Here is a 17,499-nt window from a genome sequence, read left to right as displayed (position 1 = left end):
TTTACGTCGTTTTGCTTCAGTCCCCGATGTCGAACTTTTCCCACGAAGAATTTTATGAAACAGAACGGCTTAAAGGCACTGACCTTTCCTTCCACACTATCGTCAATCCTTTCTGGTATTCCCAGGGATTAACACGAGAATAGTCATCGAAATCCTTCCAAATAAAGATCAAACAAAGGTCGAACCCGTTTCACCGTCGTAAAGCGATTCTCCTCGATCTTTAACTCCCGAACTCCGATCTTCACTCTCCAATGATTTCTGAACTAGAAGTATTGTGAAGAAACTGCCAGCAATGACCTTTTAAACTTTAGGCATTAGATAAAACTTCATCCTTCAATTAAACTGTGTCATCACATTAAATCATGCAGCGGCATGAAGTCACTTGGCAAATCCAGCCACGAACTGCCCCTCCTGACAAGGTGGGGTCTTCCTTTTATAACCTGTAAAAAAAAACCTATCACATGATCTCTACTGGCCGGAAAATGACATCACTCCACCATCACAAGACCATTACCTCAAGTCCAGTATAGCTTCAACCCCAGTCACGTGACAAGGGTACCACTGTCGTGTCACGAGTACGTAACAACTGGAACAGTGTCAAGTTCCATTTTAATGGAAGTGGCAGTGGAAAGCAAGCAGATACCACCAAACGAGGTGAGTTCCTTCTCCTTGTGGGGGGGGGGTGTTGCTTTTCAAACCATAAAAGGGAGGTGGGGTCTAGCAGAGCGGCTGGTGTGGGAATGGGGGCTAGAGTCAGAGTGGGAACTTAGAGGCTTTGACGAGAAGAGGCTGAGGCCAAAGAAACGGGGGTAAGAGGGGTAGGATTTTCCTTTGGTTATTGCTGATTTGGTCTTGGTTGCCCATCGTACAGCTCAGGCAGGATGGCAGATATGGCAGTGGAATGTGAGGATGTGGGAATTCATGGAACCTGATAGTCTCCCTGGTGACTACACCTGTGGGAAGTGCCGCCAACTCCAGCTCCTGAAAGAGTGCATTAAGGAGCCGGAGTTGGATGAACTAGGATCAACCAGGAGGCAGAGCAATTGATGCATAAGACTTTTGAGCAGGCGGTTACACCCAGAGTGCAGAATTCAGGGAGTAGATGGGTGAACACCGAGAGAGATAAATGGAGAAAGAAGTCAGTGCAGGGTCCCTCTATGGCCATTCCCCTCAGCAACATACCCCTGGATACTGCTGAGGGGTGGATGCAAGGCAGTAGCAGCCAGACAGTAACACTGTGGTCAGCTCTGAACCTCACGAGCTTAGGGTGAACCCAGGCAGAGCCCAGTCATAAGGGACTCGATAGTTAGGGGGACAGACAGGAGTTTCTGCGGCAGCACAAGAGACACCAGGACAGTGTGTTGCCTCCTGGGTGATAGGGTCCAGAATGTCTCTGATCGGTTGCAGAGTATTCTTGAAGGGGAGGGTGAGCAGCCAGGGGTTGTGGTACATAGTGGTACCAATGACATAGGCAGGAGAGGGGCAGAGGTCCTGCACAGCACGTTCAGGGAGTTAGGAAGGAGGCTGGTAACCTCCAGATTACTCCCAGCGCCACGATCGAGGGAAGGTCAGAACAGGAAGATAGCGCAGATGAATGAGTGGCTGAGGAGATCGTGAAGGGGGCAGTATTTCAAGTTCTTGGATCGTAGGAACATTTTCCTGTACAAGTGGGACGGGTTGCCCCTGAACTGGAGGGGAACCAATATCCTGGGGGGGGGGGGAGGTTTTAAACTAGATTTGCAGGGGGTTGGGAACCAAAGTGAAGAAGCAGAGGATGGGGTGGTTGGCACACAGGTAGAGACAGCTTGTAGGGAGTTTGTGAGGAAGGATGGGCAGATGATAGAGCAAAGACGCACTCAGCCAGTCGGTTTCAGACCTGTCTGTTTTAATGCAGGGAGTGTCGTAGATAAGGTGGATGAACTTAAGAGCATGGATCAATATGTGGAACAGTGACGTTGTGGCCATTGCAGAGACTTGAATGTCTGCAGGGGGAATGGCTTCTGAGGGTGCCAGGATTTAAATGTTTCAAAAAGGACACAGAGGGAGGCAGAAGAGGTGGGGCAATGGCATTGCTCTAGGGGCAGTATCACGGCTGCAGAAAAGGAAGAAGTCATGGAGGGATTGTCTACTGAGTCAGTGTGCATGGAAGTCAGAAACAGGAAGGGGGCAATAACTCTACTGGGTGTTTTTAGAGAACCCCACTCAATAGTAACAGAGACATCAAGGAGCAGATAGGGAGACAGATTCTAGAGTGAAACAATAATAATAGGGTTGTTGTGATGGGTGATTTCAACTTTCCTAATATTGATTGACATCTCCCTGGAGCAAGGGGTTTGGATGGGGTGGAGTTTGCTAGGTGTGTTCAGGAAGGTTTCCTGACGCAATATGCAGATAAGCCAACTAAGAGGCTCAGTCTACATGAGCCAAGGACATGTCTTTTAATTAAATTTGTCAATCTTTTCGATGTAGCCAGGACTTCAGATTTTAAAAATGATTATTATTACCCAGCACTCACTCTTTATGAACTGTGAATTATTCTGCTTTCTGACTTAAAAAAAACTTAGTTGTGTCTTCCCTCCTGAAGTCTCCCTCTTCCCACGCTGGGCTGCACTCAGCTGCTTTTTCACTTCGGCCACCTTGCTCTACTTTAATGGTCAGTAGTGTTTAAAAATACCTCATCGTCAATTTTGGAAACGAGAGGGTGTACAGGAGTGAGATATGCCAACTAGCGGGGTGGTGCCACAGCAACAACCTGGCACTCAACGTCAGTAAGACTAAAGAGCTGATTGTGGACTTCAGGAAGGTAAAGATGAAGGAACACATACCAATCCGCATCGAGGGGTCAGAAGTGGAGAGAGTGAGCGGCTTCAAGTTCCTGGGTGTCAAGATCTCTGAGGATCTAACCTGGTCCCAACATATCGATGTAGTTATAAAGAAGGAAAGGTAGAGGTTATATTTCATTAGGAGTTTGAAAAGGTTTGGTGTGTCAACAAATACACTCAAAAACTTCTGCAGTTGTACCGTGGAGAGCATTCTGACAGGGTGCATCACTGTCTGGTAAGAAGGGGCTACTGCACAGGACCAAAAGAAGCTGCAGAAGGTTGTAAATCTAGTCAGCTCCATCTTGGGTACCGGCCTACAAAGTACCCAGGACATCCTCAGGGAGCGGCGTCTCAGAAAGGCAGTGTCCATTTTTAAGGACCTCCAGCACCCATGGCATGCCCTTTCCTCGCTGTTACCATCAGGTAGGAGGTACAGAAGCCTGAAGGCACACATTCAGCGATTCAGGAACTGTTTCTTCCCCTCTGCCATCCGATTCCTAAATGGACTTTGAATCTTTGGACATGACCTCACATTAAAAAAAAATACAGTATTTCTGTTTTTGCATTTTTTTTGGTCTATTCAATATACCTAATTGATACTCTTGTTTATTTATTATTATTTTTTATTTTTATTTCTCTCCTAGATTATGTATTGCTTTGAACTGCAGCTGCTGCTAAGTTAACAAATTTTACTTTGTATGCCAGCGATAATAAACCTAATTCTGATTCTGTAACTTAAAAACATTAAATTAGCTCAAGTGAGGATGGGAGTCCGTGGTAGTGTGATGATGTATGCAATTGATCTATTTTACATATAACCCATGATTAATTATTTAAATGAACAAGAATGCTTAATCAAACAATATATCAAAATGCAAGATTACTCAAATGTTATTGAAATCTGAAATAGGCAACGCCATTCCCCTGCCAAATTAGATTAAACTCTCCACAACAACGTGAACAGACTTGTCTGGAAAGATATCGGTACCCCTGAGGTTCAGATGTATCCCGTCCTTCTTCTAAGGTCATACCTTCTCTAGAAGAGATCCCAATGATCCAGAAATCTCAACCCCTGCCTATCCCCTTCCCACTGCACCAATTCCTTGGTATTGATCTGCCAAGTCATCCCATTCTTACTCTCACCGGAGCATGGCACATTCAGCAATCCAAAGATTACTACCCTGAAGGTCCTGCTTTTCAGCCTTCAACCTAAAACCCTATATTCTCCTACATTTACCTACCAACGTCATTGCTACCAATCTGTACCATGACTTCTGGCTGCTCACCCTCCCCGTTTAGAATGCTTTGGACCTGATCTGAAATACCCGTGATCCTAGCACCTGGGAAGCACGTCCCATCTTCAAACTCCACAGAATCTCCTGCCCACTCCTCTAACTACTGGGCTTTCCCCGGTAGGCTGACCCACCTCCAACAGCGTCCAAGGGGAAGAGCCACAGAGGTACTGTACTCTGTGCTGGCTGTCTGTTCCCTTCTGACAGTGACCCAGGTACGTGCCTCCTGCAACATACGGCTGACCATCTCTGTGTGGCTCCTATCTATCACTTCCTTATTGTCCTGTATGAGCTGAAGGTCATTGAGCTGCTGCTCCAATTCTTTAACATGATCTCTGAGGAGCAATATACTTGGTGCAGGACTGGAGCTCCACATCTCACACCAGCGTCTCCCAAACCAACCGCTCATCTTGGATCCATTCTCGCTGAACTAGCAATGTTCTAATATTAAAGAAAGAGGAAAAAAATCTTACTTGGAGGCTCTGCCTGTTCTCGCCTGAGGCTGTTGAACAAAGGCCTGGCCACTCTAACACTGTCCACTCCTACAATGGCTGCTGCGCTCATTCTCTGCTCCTTTTCATTGGTCTATGCCAAGTGCCTAACTGATCATTATGAATGCAGCCCACCGAAAAGTCCTGAAAGGTCCTCAGCTCTTTTTAAAACCTACAAACAAACGACAGTTCATGACGATTGTAACCTGACCTGCTGGACAGAATGGACTAATGCTGCTCCTATATGTTATGGTCTCCTCAACTCTTTCCCAGCCCTGCAATTTCCCCATGGTATCCCCAGCAATAACTCACAATGAGCCCCCACATCTCAGCACTCAGTCCAGCCCATCCTACACGAACCCCCCACAGGCAGCGTCTCAACACCGAACCATCATATCCAAAGATAATTTTTTCACAGATCCTGTCTGGCCTGCTCAGCACTAGAAATTATGTTTTTATTTTTATTTCCCTTTGAAGTTACTGTCACATCTCTCTTAGCAAGTCCAGCCTTGAAGGAATTCTCTGTTCTGGCTGGTTTGCCATCTGCCTCTTATTTCCCCAACTACCCTCCCCAATCCCCTCTCATATTAACCATTTCCACCCTGGGGAACACTCGATCCATGCCTCATCTTATACAGAGTATAGTACGCTGTATTCCCTGACTGTAATATTGAAAGCAGTCAACAAATCATATCCTTTGTCTTCAACTTGAGCAGATTCAATGTGGTACCTCTCATCCTCATTTACTCCAAAAAGGAGTAAAAACCTATCTCGCTCATCCTTTCCTCAGATATCTGGATCGGAGACGCAACTTTCTACAACCCAAATTCCTGGCACACTGTTGTACTTACAACATGGAGTCAGTGCCACATCATTACTGACCGCCTGTATCTAATAAAATGGCTACTGAATGTGCGTTTGTGATATGCTGCTGCTGTAGCCCGTCCACTTCAAGGTTCGACACGTTCAGAGGTGCTCTTCCACACACTCCTGGGGGGGGGGGGGGGGAGCATATCTCTTTTTGTGTTGCCTTCCTGTCAGCTTGAAGCAGTCTGGCCATTCTTCTCTGGTCTCTCTCATTGACACTGTGTTTTCACCCAGAGAACTGCCACTCACAGGATGAACTTTGTTTCTCATACCATGCTGTATAAACTTTAGAAACCTGTATTTGAAAATTTCTGGAGATCAGCAGTTCCTACGATATTCAGACCATCTCATCGACACCAACAATCACTTCACGGTCAAAGTCACTTCGGTCACATTTCTTCCCCATTCTGATGTTTGGTCTGAACAACAACTGAACCTCTTGACCATGTCTGCATGCTTTTTTGCATTGCGGTGCTGCCACATGATTGGCTAGTTAGATATTTGAATTAACAAGAATGGGAAAGTTGAAATGTAACTTACATGAAAAGCTGTAACCAAGAAATCAGTCAAGTCAAGTCACTTTTTATTGTCATTTCGACCATAACTGCTGGTACAGTGTGTAGTAAAAACCATGGTGTTACATGACACAGTATAAAAACTAGACTGAACTACGTCAAAACAACACAGAGAGAAAAAAATACACTAGACTACAGACCTATCCAGGACTTAAATTAAGGGTTTGGGGGCAGATAATGCAATCACATGAGTCAACTATGATCTTCACCTATTGTCTTAGTGGAGAATGCCTGTGTGTGACTTTGTTTAACATGGGGAACTTGATGCATGGACAGCCACTACATAGTCCTTGACAGTGACTCTCATCTGGAAGATGGAAATCACTCCTCTGAGTGCTGTGAAGACCAGATTGGGAACCTGTCTCAGCATTAAACATTCCCAAGGACACTACCCCTCAGTTCTCAGGATGCTATGAAGGTTGAATATCAAATATTTCTTCAGCGGATCAGAGGCAGAAACCAGAGGGGAGCAAGAATCGGGAGGGACTATGGAAGAGAGAGAGGATTCAGGAACAGTTATTACCCCTCAACCATCAGGCTCTCAAACTAGAGGGAATAACTTCCATTCGCCCCAGCACTGATTTGATGCCACAACTTATGGACTGGCTTGCAAGGTCTTAACAATTCATAGTCCTGATATTTATTGTGAATTTATTTATTATTATTCTGCTTTTTCTCTCTTTGTATTTTCAGTTTGTTTTCTTTTGCTGTCTATGGCCTTTCATTGATTCTGTCTTTGGATTTTACTGGGAATACACACAAGACATGAATCTGTGCAGTATATAGTGACACTTAGGTACTTTCTTCAGCAATTTACTTTCAATGTTGAACTTCCAACTTAAAGGTGCTATTTGAATATTAAATCTGTTTTGTTTACATGGCAGCCATGTGTAAGATCTGGGAAGTGCAGAGACCCAACCTGCTGCAGCAGTTGCAGTTGGGTGTGGAGTTCAGTAGAACAGTGGAGTGAGTCTGCTGACGGAAGTTGCTCTCAAGCAGAAAGCGGGGTGGAGAATTCAGGATGAAGAAGATAGATGTCACAAACAGGTGATGGTATTGCGTGACAGGATTTGTATGGCAGAAGGTGAATGGCAGTTTTCTGGGAATCGGAAGGATAAGCGGCGAATTGAGGATTGTGGTGGCTTACCATCCAGCGAAGAACGCGGTAGACAGGATTTAAATAAAAGAAGGAAGGTAGCATTTAGGGTATTGCTGATTTTTGAATGTGGACCTGTTTATAATATCAATCCAAGTAGATTAACTAAGGATTTGCAAAAAAAGCAGTAAGAGATATCGTGTGTGGAAGAACTTTAAAAGACAGTGCACACTTAGTGATTCTGTAAAGATAGTAAGCAATGTGAAAAAACTTTCAGGATAAAAGCTGTGGGAGGAAGAAAATTAAAACCAAGGAATTATATTGAACAACAGTGGCTTTGGGGAGTAATCGCAGGAGTGCTTCTAGATGTATCAATGGAACAAGTTAAAAATAATTTAGTCGGGGGAAAAGTTGTGACACTAAACATTTAAAGGGGCTTTGTGTGGAATAAGAACAGATAGTTTATCAGTGTTGAATTAATTTGATGTAACAAGTTGCTGGATTTCGGTTATATAAGTTATATGGTTTGAGTTTGTGTACCACCGTCTCTGAGATGTTTTCGGTGCCAGAAGATTGACCATGTAGCAGCTGTGAGTGAGGGCAAAAAGCAGTGATGTAGCAGAGAGCATGATTGTGCCAATTGTGGAGAAGGTGTTAGACCAAAATGTTGCATTTGTGTCAAAGAATTTAGCTCTGCTTACATAGGGTGTCCTGCATAGAAGAAAGCTGCGGAAATGCAATACGTTTGGGTAGAAATAAGCACATCATGTCTAGAGTCTCTTCAGAAAGCACATACGACTGTGTCAACAGGACATATGAGTACCTACAGATAGATTTAAAACAGTGTGTTAAGTGAGTAATTTTATAACAAAGGATTCGTTGATACTTGATAAAACTAAAGTCTGCCACTTTCATGGCAGATGTGGTAAATATACAGCTCAAATAAACAATAGGCCAGAAAAAAATAAACATCATATTAAAAGCTCCAGAAAAACCTCTGGAGATCAAAGACTTAACTCTAGAAGTCACTAATGCTTCTTTACAAGGATATATTTAATAGAAAAGACCTCAAAGCTTTTTTTTTGGATGTTTTTTTTTCCCTGTTTACTCTTTTACAACGGAAAGCTGTAATGGCCGGGGACCTGAATGCTTCTGGTACTTTGACAAGTGCGAATGCGGCGCACACACCGCCTGGCCTGCCGAGTTCGCCGGGATTCCCAGCATCTGCAGGTTTCCTCGGGTTGGGAATGGGAATGCGGCAACAGCGGGGGACCCTTTTGCAGCAGAAAGTATTTGGTGGGCTTAGAAGAACCCCGGCTGATGGCTTTAATGCGTCTGACGCCGCTCTGCCAAACGCCTTTAAACATTACTAGAAGCCGATAAAAAAACATTCAACCGCAAATCACTGTGGCTGCGAAAGCGGGAGCGAGCCCAGCGCGGGGGCGCGCTCTGGATGTGACGTCGCCGTCACGTGACCATACAGGAAACTTTCGGAGCGGCGGCGGCGGCCGGCGGTCAGTCGGCTCCGAGGAGCGGGTCAGAATCCGTCCGGGCGGCGGAATCGCCGCGGGCAGTGACCACCCTGAGCGGCCTGGACCTTGCTCTCGCCCCGCTTCCCCCTCGCAGAGGACCCGGGGACCTCCCTGCGTTAACAAGTCTCTCCGGTGAGAAATGGGGCAGAGCGAAAGTAAGTTGCCCTTTTTTACCGTCTCTTTGTGGAGCCGACTGGGTGCGGGCGGGATAGACCGGACAAAGGGAACATCTGATCGGCTTCACTTGGTCCACCCGAGCCTCGCTCAACTTCTTAATTGTCCTTTCTGATGAGCAAAGGCAGAAAAATGTTAACGCTTTGAAAAGTGGGCCAGAGCTCTCCTTCCAACATCAGCGACATTTGTGCATCACAGTTTGTAAAAACATCTAGTGTCTGATTGTTCTCTCTGTAGCTCCCTGATTCATCTGGGGAACTGACGGGTTGCTGAGGTATTCTCAGCCAGAACCATTCTATTTGCCCTGTTTCAAAAAAATACAGCTGCAATAATACAGCGTAAAGACAGAAACTGCTGGAAATTCTGCAGATGTTGGAAGTCCAGAGCCACACACACACACAACTGGCTGAAGGAACTCAGCAGGTCAGGTCGCATCTGTGGAAGGAGACCTCCAGTTATCTGGTCCTTTGACAGTTTTCAACTTACTGAATAGAGCCAGCATGCTGTTATGACAGAGAAATTTGTTGGTGCCCGGTTTAAAAGTGGGAAGGTTTTCTTCTCTTTAAAACTTGAATCTTTGCGATATCGATCTACTGCAAAGTGATTCTGCTATGATTAGTTATATAACTATATAACAATTACAGCACGGAAACAGGCCTTCTAGTCCGGGCCGAATGCTTACTCTCACCTAGTCCCACCGACCTGCACTCAGCCCATAACCCTCCATTCCTTTCCTGTCCATATACCTATCCAATTTTACTTTAAATGACAATATCAAACCTGCCTCTACCACTTCTACTGGAAACCCCTTCCACACAGATTCCGCTCTCTGAGTAAAGAGATTCCCTCTCGTGTTACCCCTAAGCTTTTGCCCCTTAACACTCAACTCATGTCCTCTTGTTTGAATCTCCCCTACTCTCAATGGAAAAAGCCTATCCACGTCAACTCTATCTATCCCCTTCATAATTTTAAATACCTCTAACAAGTCCCCCCTCAACCTTCTACGCTCGAAAGAATAAAGACCTAACTTGTTCAACCTTTCTCTGTAACTTAGGTGCTGAAACCCAGGTAACATTCTGGTAAATCTCCTCTGCACTCTCTGTATTTTGTTGACATCTTTCCTATAATTCGGTGACCAGAACTGTACACAATGCTCCAACTTTGGCCTCACCAATGCCTTGTACAATTTAAACATTACATCCCAACTCCTATACTCAATACTCTGATTTATAAAGGCCAGCATACCAAAAGCTTTCTTCACCACCCTATCCACATGAGATTCCACCTTCAGGGAACTATGCACCATTATTCCTAGGTCACTCTGTTCTACTGCATTCCTCAATGCCCTACCATTTACCATGTATGTCCTATGTTCTTTGCGTTGGCTGTGCAGACAGAGGTGAGAAAATTGAGATGGGCGTTGTCTGGAAAATTGTCCAAATCTCTGTTGGTAATGGCCAAAAATGGGGCTGTGTTTAACTGCCAGTCGAGAAAAAAGATGTCTTGTATTCTGAATAAAAACTCAAAATGCTGGCAGAACTCAGCAGGCCAGACATCATCTATGGGAGGAGGTAGTGACAGCGTTTCAGGCCAAAATCCTTCATCAGGAGTGAAGTAACATGGGATGGCGGAGAGGGGATAAGAAGAGGGGGGAGGGATGAAGTAGAGAGCTGGGAAGTGATAGACTGGAGGGATGGGGTAAGGGGGGGCAGGGGTATCAACGGAGGTCTGCTCCATCGACCGGCATGTGGCCTCATCTTGACGGATGACTGCTGGAGGACTGAGTGCTGGTGTTCGGTGAAACGGTCTCCCCAATGGCGGGATCTCCCTGTGGCCTCACAATTCAATTCCACAGATCACTCCCACTCCAACATGTCTGTCCACGGCCTCCTCTACCGTCAAGATGAGGCCACACGCAGGTCGATGGAGCAATACCTTATCTCCCACCTAGGTAGCCTCCTACCTGCTGGCATGAACATCCAACTCACAGACCTCCGTTGATACCCCTGCCCCCCCTTACCCCATCCCTATCTATTATTTTAGTCTGGTTCTCTTTCTCTCTCTTTTCTCCTCCCAGCCCTACCTTTCTTCATCTTTTATTTCCCATAATTCTCCACCTTCCCCCAGCCCATTTCCCTCCAGCCTATCACTTCCCAGCTCTCTACTTCATCCCTCCCCCCACTTCTTATCCCCCCTTGACCATCCCATGTTACTTCACTCCTGATGAAGGGTTTTGGCCCGAAACGTCGTCACTACCTCCTCCCACAGATGCTGTCTGGCCTGCTGAGTTCTGCCAGTATTTTGTGTTTTTATTTATTTCCAGCATCTGCAGATTCACTCGTGTGTCTTGTATTCTGAAAGTTATTTACCCTTCTCACTTCTGGAAATTGTTCATCGTTCTCTATTCCTGGGTGCTTCTGTCACTGAGAATGTCTGGGTATAGAATGATATTGAACATTGGTACAGTACTAGGCAGCTGGCTGAGGAGCCCAAGTCATTGCGTATATTTAAAGCAGATGTTGATAAGTTTCCGATTAGTCAGGATGTCAAAGGTTACAGGGGAAAAGCACGAAAATGGAGTTAAGCGGGATAATAAATGGGACATGACGGAATGGTGGACAAGACACGATGGGCCGAATGGCCTAATTTGCTCCTGTGTCGTTAGTTTGCACGGATAAAGTAAAAGGTAAGGAGAGTGTAGGGGATCTGCAGAAAGAGGGGGTGTTTTGGGTTTTAATACCCCTCTCACCGGTGGAAGTCAGGTGAATTTCAGTAGTGGAGTCGGTGAGGGAGCCACTGGCAAAAAACAGTCCAGGAGAAGACAGAAGGAGAAGCAGAGGTGTTGATACTTGTGGCATTCCCAAATGGAAGATAAAATCATAAGACATCGGAGAAGAACTAGGCCGTTCAGTCCATCGTATCTGCTCCACCATTTCATCATGGCTGATCCCGGATCTCACTCAACCTGCCTTCTGGCCCTAACCTTGGATGCCCTGACCAATCAGAAACTACCAATTTTTGCTTTAAATATAGTCACAGTCTTGCCCTCCAGAGCATTCCACAGCTTCACTACTCTCTGCTATAAAAATTCCTCCTTGCCTCTGTTGTGAAGGATTGCCCCTCAGCTTTGAGGCTGTGCCATCTAGTTCTGGACACCCCCACTATAGGAAACATCCTCTCCATATCCAACTTATCTGGTCCTTTCAATATTCAGTAGGTTTCAATGAGGTACCCCGCATTCTACTGAATTCCAGTGAGCACAGGCCCAAAGCTGCCAAATATGTTAACCCCTTAATTCAGAAATCATCCTGGTGAACCTCCTCTGGACTCTCTCCAATGACAACACATCCCTTCTGAGATATGGAGCCCAAAGCTGTTGATGATACTCCAAGTGCAGCCTGGCTAGTGTCTTATAAAGGCTCAGCATTATCTCCCTGCTTTACGTTCTACTCCCCTTGAAATAAATGCCAGCATTGCATTTGCCTTCTTTACCACAGACTCAGTCCATAAATTAACCCTCTGGGAGTCTTGCACGAGGACTCCTAAGTCCCTCTGCACCTCTGATGTTTGAATTTTCTCCCCAGTTAGAAAATAGTCTGTACTATTGTTCCTTGTACCATACATTTCCCAACACTATTCCATCTGCCACTTTTTTGTTCATTCTTCCAAGTTGCCTAAGTCTTGCTGCAATCGCATTGCTTCCTCAGCACTACCTACCCCTCCACCTATCTTCATATCATCCACAAACTTTGCCATAAAGCCAGCAATTCCATTATCCAAATCACTGGCAAACAATGTGAAAAGTAGTGGACCCAATACTGACCCCTGAGGAACACCACTAATCACCGGCAGTCAACCAGAAATGGCCCCCTTTATTCCCACTCACTGCCTCCTGCCTATCAGCCATTCCTCTATCCATGCCAGTATCTTTCCTGTAACACCATAGGATTTTATCTTGTTAACCAGCTTCATGAGTGTCACCTTATCAAATGCCTTCTGAAAATCCAAGTAAATGACATCCACTGCCTCTCCTTTATCCACCCTGCTTGTTACTTCCTCAAAGAACTCTATCAGATTTGTCAGGCAAGATTTCCCTTTACAGAAACCATGCTGACTTTGACTTATTTTATCATTAGTCTCCAAGTACCCCTAAACCTCGTCCTTAATAATAGTCTCCAATACTTTCCCAGCTACTGAGGTTAGGCTAACTGGTCTATAATGTTCTTTCTTTTGTCTTTCCTCCCTTCTTAAAGAGTGGAGTGACATTTGTAGTTTTCCAGTCCTCTGGAACCATGCCAGGATCAAGTGACTTTTTGAAAGATCATAACTGATGCATCAGTTATCTCTTCAGCAACCTCCCTCAGGACTCTGGGATGTAGTCCATCTGGTCAAGGTGACTTATCCACCGTAAGACCTTTCAGTTTGCCTAGCATTTTTCCTACTCACAGTAACTCACTCCTGCTCCCTGACCCTCACGGACCTCTGGCACACAGCTAGTGTCTTCCACAGCGAAGACTATTGCAAAGTACCCATTAAGTTCTGCTGCCATTTCTTTGTCCCCCATTACTACCTCACCAGCATCATTTTCCAGTTGTCCAATATCAACTCTCACCTCCCTTTTATTCTTTATATAACAGAAAAAAAATTTGGTATCCTGCTTTCTATTATTAGCTAGTTTGCCCTGATATATCATCTTTTCCCTTCTTATAGCTTTTCTTGTTGCCTTTTGTTAGATTTTAAAAACTTCCTGATCATCCAACTCCCCACTCACTTTTGCTACACTATATGTTCTTTCCTTGGCTTTATAATCTGTCCTTACCTTCTCCTATCAGCCACGATTGCCTACCCCTGCCATTTGAGAACAACTTCTTCTGTCGGACATGTCTATCTTGCAAGTGATGAACTATTCCCAGAAGTTCAGCCAGCTCTGCTCTGCTATTCCCCCTCCCCTGCAGTATCCCTCTCTACCAGGGCAAGCTCGTCTCTCGTGCGTCTGTAATTCTCTTTATGCCATTGCGTTAGCGATACTTGTGACTTGTGCTTCTCCCTCTCAAATTGCAGGATGAACTCAATCATACCATGATCACTGCCTCCTAAGGGTTCCTTTACCTTAAGCTCCCTGATAAAATCTGGATTGTTACAGAACACCCAATCTTAGATAGTCTATCCTGAGTGGGCTCGAGCACAAGCTGCTCTATAAAGCCATCTCGTAGGCATTCAACAAATCCCCTCTCTTGCGATCCGACACCAAGCTGATTTTCCCAATCCCCTTGCATATTGAAGTCCCGACTTCCTTTTCCAAGCCTTTTCCAGCTCCCACTGCAATCTCAACCCCACATCTTGGATACTATTTGGAGGACTGTATATGATTCCCATAATGCTTTTTTTTTTTACCCCTGCTGTTTCTTAACTCCACCCACAAAGATTCAACGTTCACCTCTTTCTAAAGGTGTAATTCCATCTCTTACCCACAGAGTCGAGCCACGCCACCACCTGCCTTCCGGCCTGTCCTTCTGAAACAAAGGATATCCTTTGATGTTAACCTCCCACTAAGACCTTCTTTCAGCCACGACTCAGTGGTGCCCACATCATCGTGAGACCAATCTCGAGTTCACCCACCTTATTCCGAATGCCTTGTGTATTTAAATACAGCACCTTCAGTCCTGCATTCTTCGCCCTTTTGAATTTTGCTCCTGTGGTACAATTTAACTCTTTGCTCTGTCTGTATTTGTACTCAATCATTGGCTTGACCTTCCTTACGTTCATGTTACACCCATCATCTGCTTGTAAACCTGCTGGCTCATCCTCAGCTCTATCGTACTGGTTCCCATCCCCCTGCCATATTAGTTTAAACCACTCCCAACAGCTCTCGTAAACCAGCCCATGAGAATATTGGTCCCCCTCAGATCCAAGTGCAACCCGTCCCTTTTGTACAGGTGCCACCTGCCCCAGTAGAGGTCACAATTATCCAGAAATCTGAACCTCTGCCCCCTGCTCTAATTCTTCAGCCACACATTTATCTGCCACCTCACTCTATTCCTATCCTCACTGTCGTATGGCACAGACAGCAACCCTGAAATTACTACCCTTGAGGTTCAGCCTCTCAGCTTCCTTCCCAATTCCCAGTATTCTGTCTTCAGGACCTCTTCCCTTTTTCTACTTTAGAACCAATATGTACCACGCCTTCTGGCTGCTCACCCTCCTTTTCAGGATAATCGTGGACGCTCTCAGAAACATCTCCAGCTCTGGCACCTGGGAGGCAAACTACCATCCGTGTTTCTGTCTCACACCCACAGAATCACCTGTCTGTCCCCCTAACTACAGAGTCCCCTATTACAGCTGGTGATGGCGGGTTGTTCCTCACTCTTGTGTTTCGTGTTATTGTAAAACCTCACTATAAAGACGAAAATAATCTCAGCTGTAATCCTGTCCCGGGCCTGTTGGTGACTTACATAAATTCGTTTTACAGGGTGAAACAAGGTTATGCGAATCTCAAACACAACAGCGGTGAATTCACAGTCGTGGGGCCGTCTGTCTGCTCTGGGTGTGGGAAGGGATTCACTGGATTACTCCAGCTGCTGATGCACCAACCAAGGGAGAGACAGACTCCGTTCCTACATCGGTGGGCTCGTACCGTAGAGGAGCTCATTCATCTGTCAACGTTAGCGCAGGGCTTGACTCCGTTATCCAGCCTGATGACACACCAGACCGGGGAGAGGCCGTTCGTCTGCTCCACATGTGGGAAGAGATTCAGCCAGTCGACCAATCTGCAGGCACACCAGCGGGTTCACACTGGCGAGAGGCCGTTCACCTGCTCTGAGTGCGGGAAGGGGTTCACTCAGTTGTCCAGCCTGGTGAATCACCAGCGAGTTCACACCGGGGAGAGTCCGTTCATTTGCTCTGAGTGTGGGAAGAGATTCACTCAACTCTCCCACTTGCAGACACACCAGCGAGTTCACAGCGGGGAGAGGCCGTTCATGTGCTCCGAGTGCGGAGGGAAATTCACTCAGTCGTCCCATTTGAAGACGCACCAGCGCGTTCACACCGGGGAGAGGCCGTTCTCCTGCTCTGAGTGCGGGAAGACGTTCAGTCAGTCAGTCAATTTGCGGACACACCAGCGCGTTCACACGGGGGAGAAACCGTTCGCCTGCTCGACGTGCGGTAAGGAATACGCTCAGCTGACCAGCCTGATGATGCACCAGCGAGTCCACACCGGGGAGAAGCCGTTCATCTGCTCCGAGTGTGGAGTGCGATTCACTCGGTCGTCCCAATTGAAGGAACACCAGCGAGTCCACACCGGGGAGAAGCCGTTCACTTGCTCGACGTGCGGGAAGGGGTTCGCTTGGTCAAACAACCTGGTGATACACACGCGGATTCACACCGGGGAGAGGCCATACGTCTGCTCCGAGTGCGGGAAGGGGTTCACCCGGTCCAACGAGCTGGTCAAGCACCAGCGGGTTCACACCGGCGAGCGGCCGTTCCCCTGCTCGACGTGCGGGAAGGGATTCCGTCAGTCCACCGACCTGCTGAACCACCAGCGCATTCACGCCGCAGAGGAAGACTGAATGGACCGTAAGCTGAGCGTTTCTCTCGAAATCCGACAGAAATTCACCAGAGCTGCAGGAGTTCCTGGATGTTGGATTCTGTTACTGCTGATCCCAGGGCATTGAGAACAATTGGTTTATAATACTCTGGATCTGTAATTAAAATAAAACAGTTTACCTGAGGCTCTTCCTGTCTCTGTACCCACATTGATTCTGCATCCTCCGATCATACGTCTCCTCTTTCTCAGGACTTCATTTCATTTTTTACCGGTAGAGCCACCCTGCCTCCCTGCTGGTCTGTTTGACATAATGTGTATCCTTGGGTGTTAAGCTCCCGACTATGAACTTTTTTTTAGCCATGACTCGGTCATGGCCACACCGTAACTTGACAATCTCTAATAGTGCCACAAGATCATATACCTTGCCCTGTATGCGGAATCTATTCGAATATAACACCTCCAATCCTGTATTCGTCACCCTGTTCGAATTTGTCCCCGTGTTACACTTCAACTGCAGTTTTTCCCTATTATCTGTCAATAGACAATAGGTGCAGAAGTAGACCATTCGGCCCCTCGAGCCTGCACCGCCGTTTTGAGATCATGGCTGATCAGCTACCGCCTGTCCTTCCTCACTTTCTCATTGAACACTGCATCTAGTTGTATTAACAACTGCCCCATCCTCAGCCCTATCACTGTCGTTCCCATTCCCCTGCCAAATTAGTTTGAGCCTTCTCAGCATGTCGAACAAACTTGCCCACAAGGAGATTCATCACCCTGGCTGTTCTCTTTGGACAGACCATACCGTACCCAATGATCCAAAATCTGATGCCCTGCCCCCGCACCAATTTCTCTGCCATGCATTTATCCGCCAAATCATCCTGTTCTTACCCTCACTAGCTCATGGCAAAGGCACCAATCTGGAGATTTCTGCTCCAGGAGTTGGCCCTCCTTATCCGTGGGGGATTGGCTCCAGAACGCCCCCCCCCCCCCCGAGGATACCAAAAAACACGGATGCTCAAGTCCCTGACTTAACCTGGCTCAGTGCGGGTGGACTTTAGGACCCAGGGGAGCTCAGGACCCACTGCCCGCGGCTGCTGCTGAATCCGC

At 46.4% G+C, this 17,499-nt stretch overlaps 1 protein-coding gene across 1 annotated transcript; it reads left to right on the top strand.

Moving 5' to 3' along the window:
* Positions 1 to 8,691: 8,691 nt before the first annotated feature.
* LOC132381626 (gastrula zinc finger protein XlCGF7.1-like) lies at positions 8,692 to 16,580 on the top strand. Its single transcript, XM_059951164.1, has 2 exons — positions 8,692 to 8,830; positions 15,319 to 16,580. The coding sequence occupies exon 2, from the start codon at positions 15,431 to 15,433 to the stop codon at positions 16,412 to 16,414; it is 984 nt and encodes a 327-aa protein (XP_059807147.1). The 5' UTR covers positions 8,692 to 8,830; positions 15,319 to 15,430; the 3' UTR covers positions 16,415 to 16,580.
* The last annotated feature ends 919 nt before the right edge of the window (positions 16,581 to 17,499 follow it).

This window comes from Hypanus sabinus, chromosome 26 (assembly GCF_030144855.1).
Source record: "Hypanus sabinus isolate sHypSab1 chromosome 26, sHypSab1.hap1, whole genome shotgun sequence".
In the NCBI taxonomy this organism is placed as follows: domain Eukaryota; kingdom Metazoa; phylum Chordata; class Chondrichthyes; order Myliobatiformes; family Dasyatidae; genus Hypanus; species Hypanus sabinus.
Note: the sequence above shows the minus strand (reverse complement) of the source record. Positions and strands in the feature narration are given on the sequence as shown.

What these genes read in the sequence shown, in the direction of transcription:
- LOC132381626 (XM_059951164.1), top strand. Translation starts at nt 15,431, where the DNA reads ATGCACCAACCAAGGGAGAGACAGACTCCGTTCCTACATCGGTGGGCT.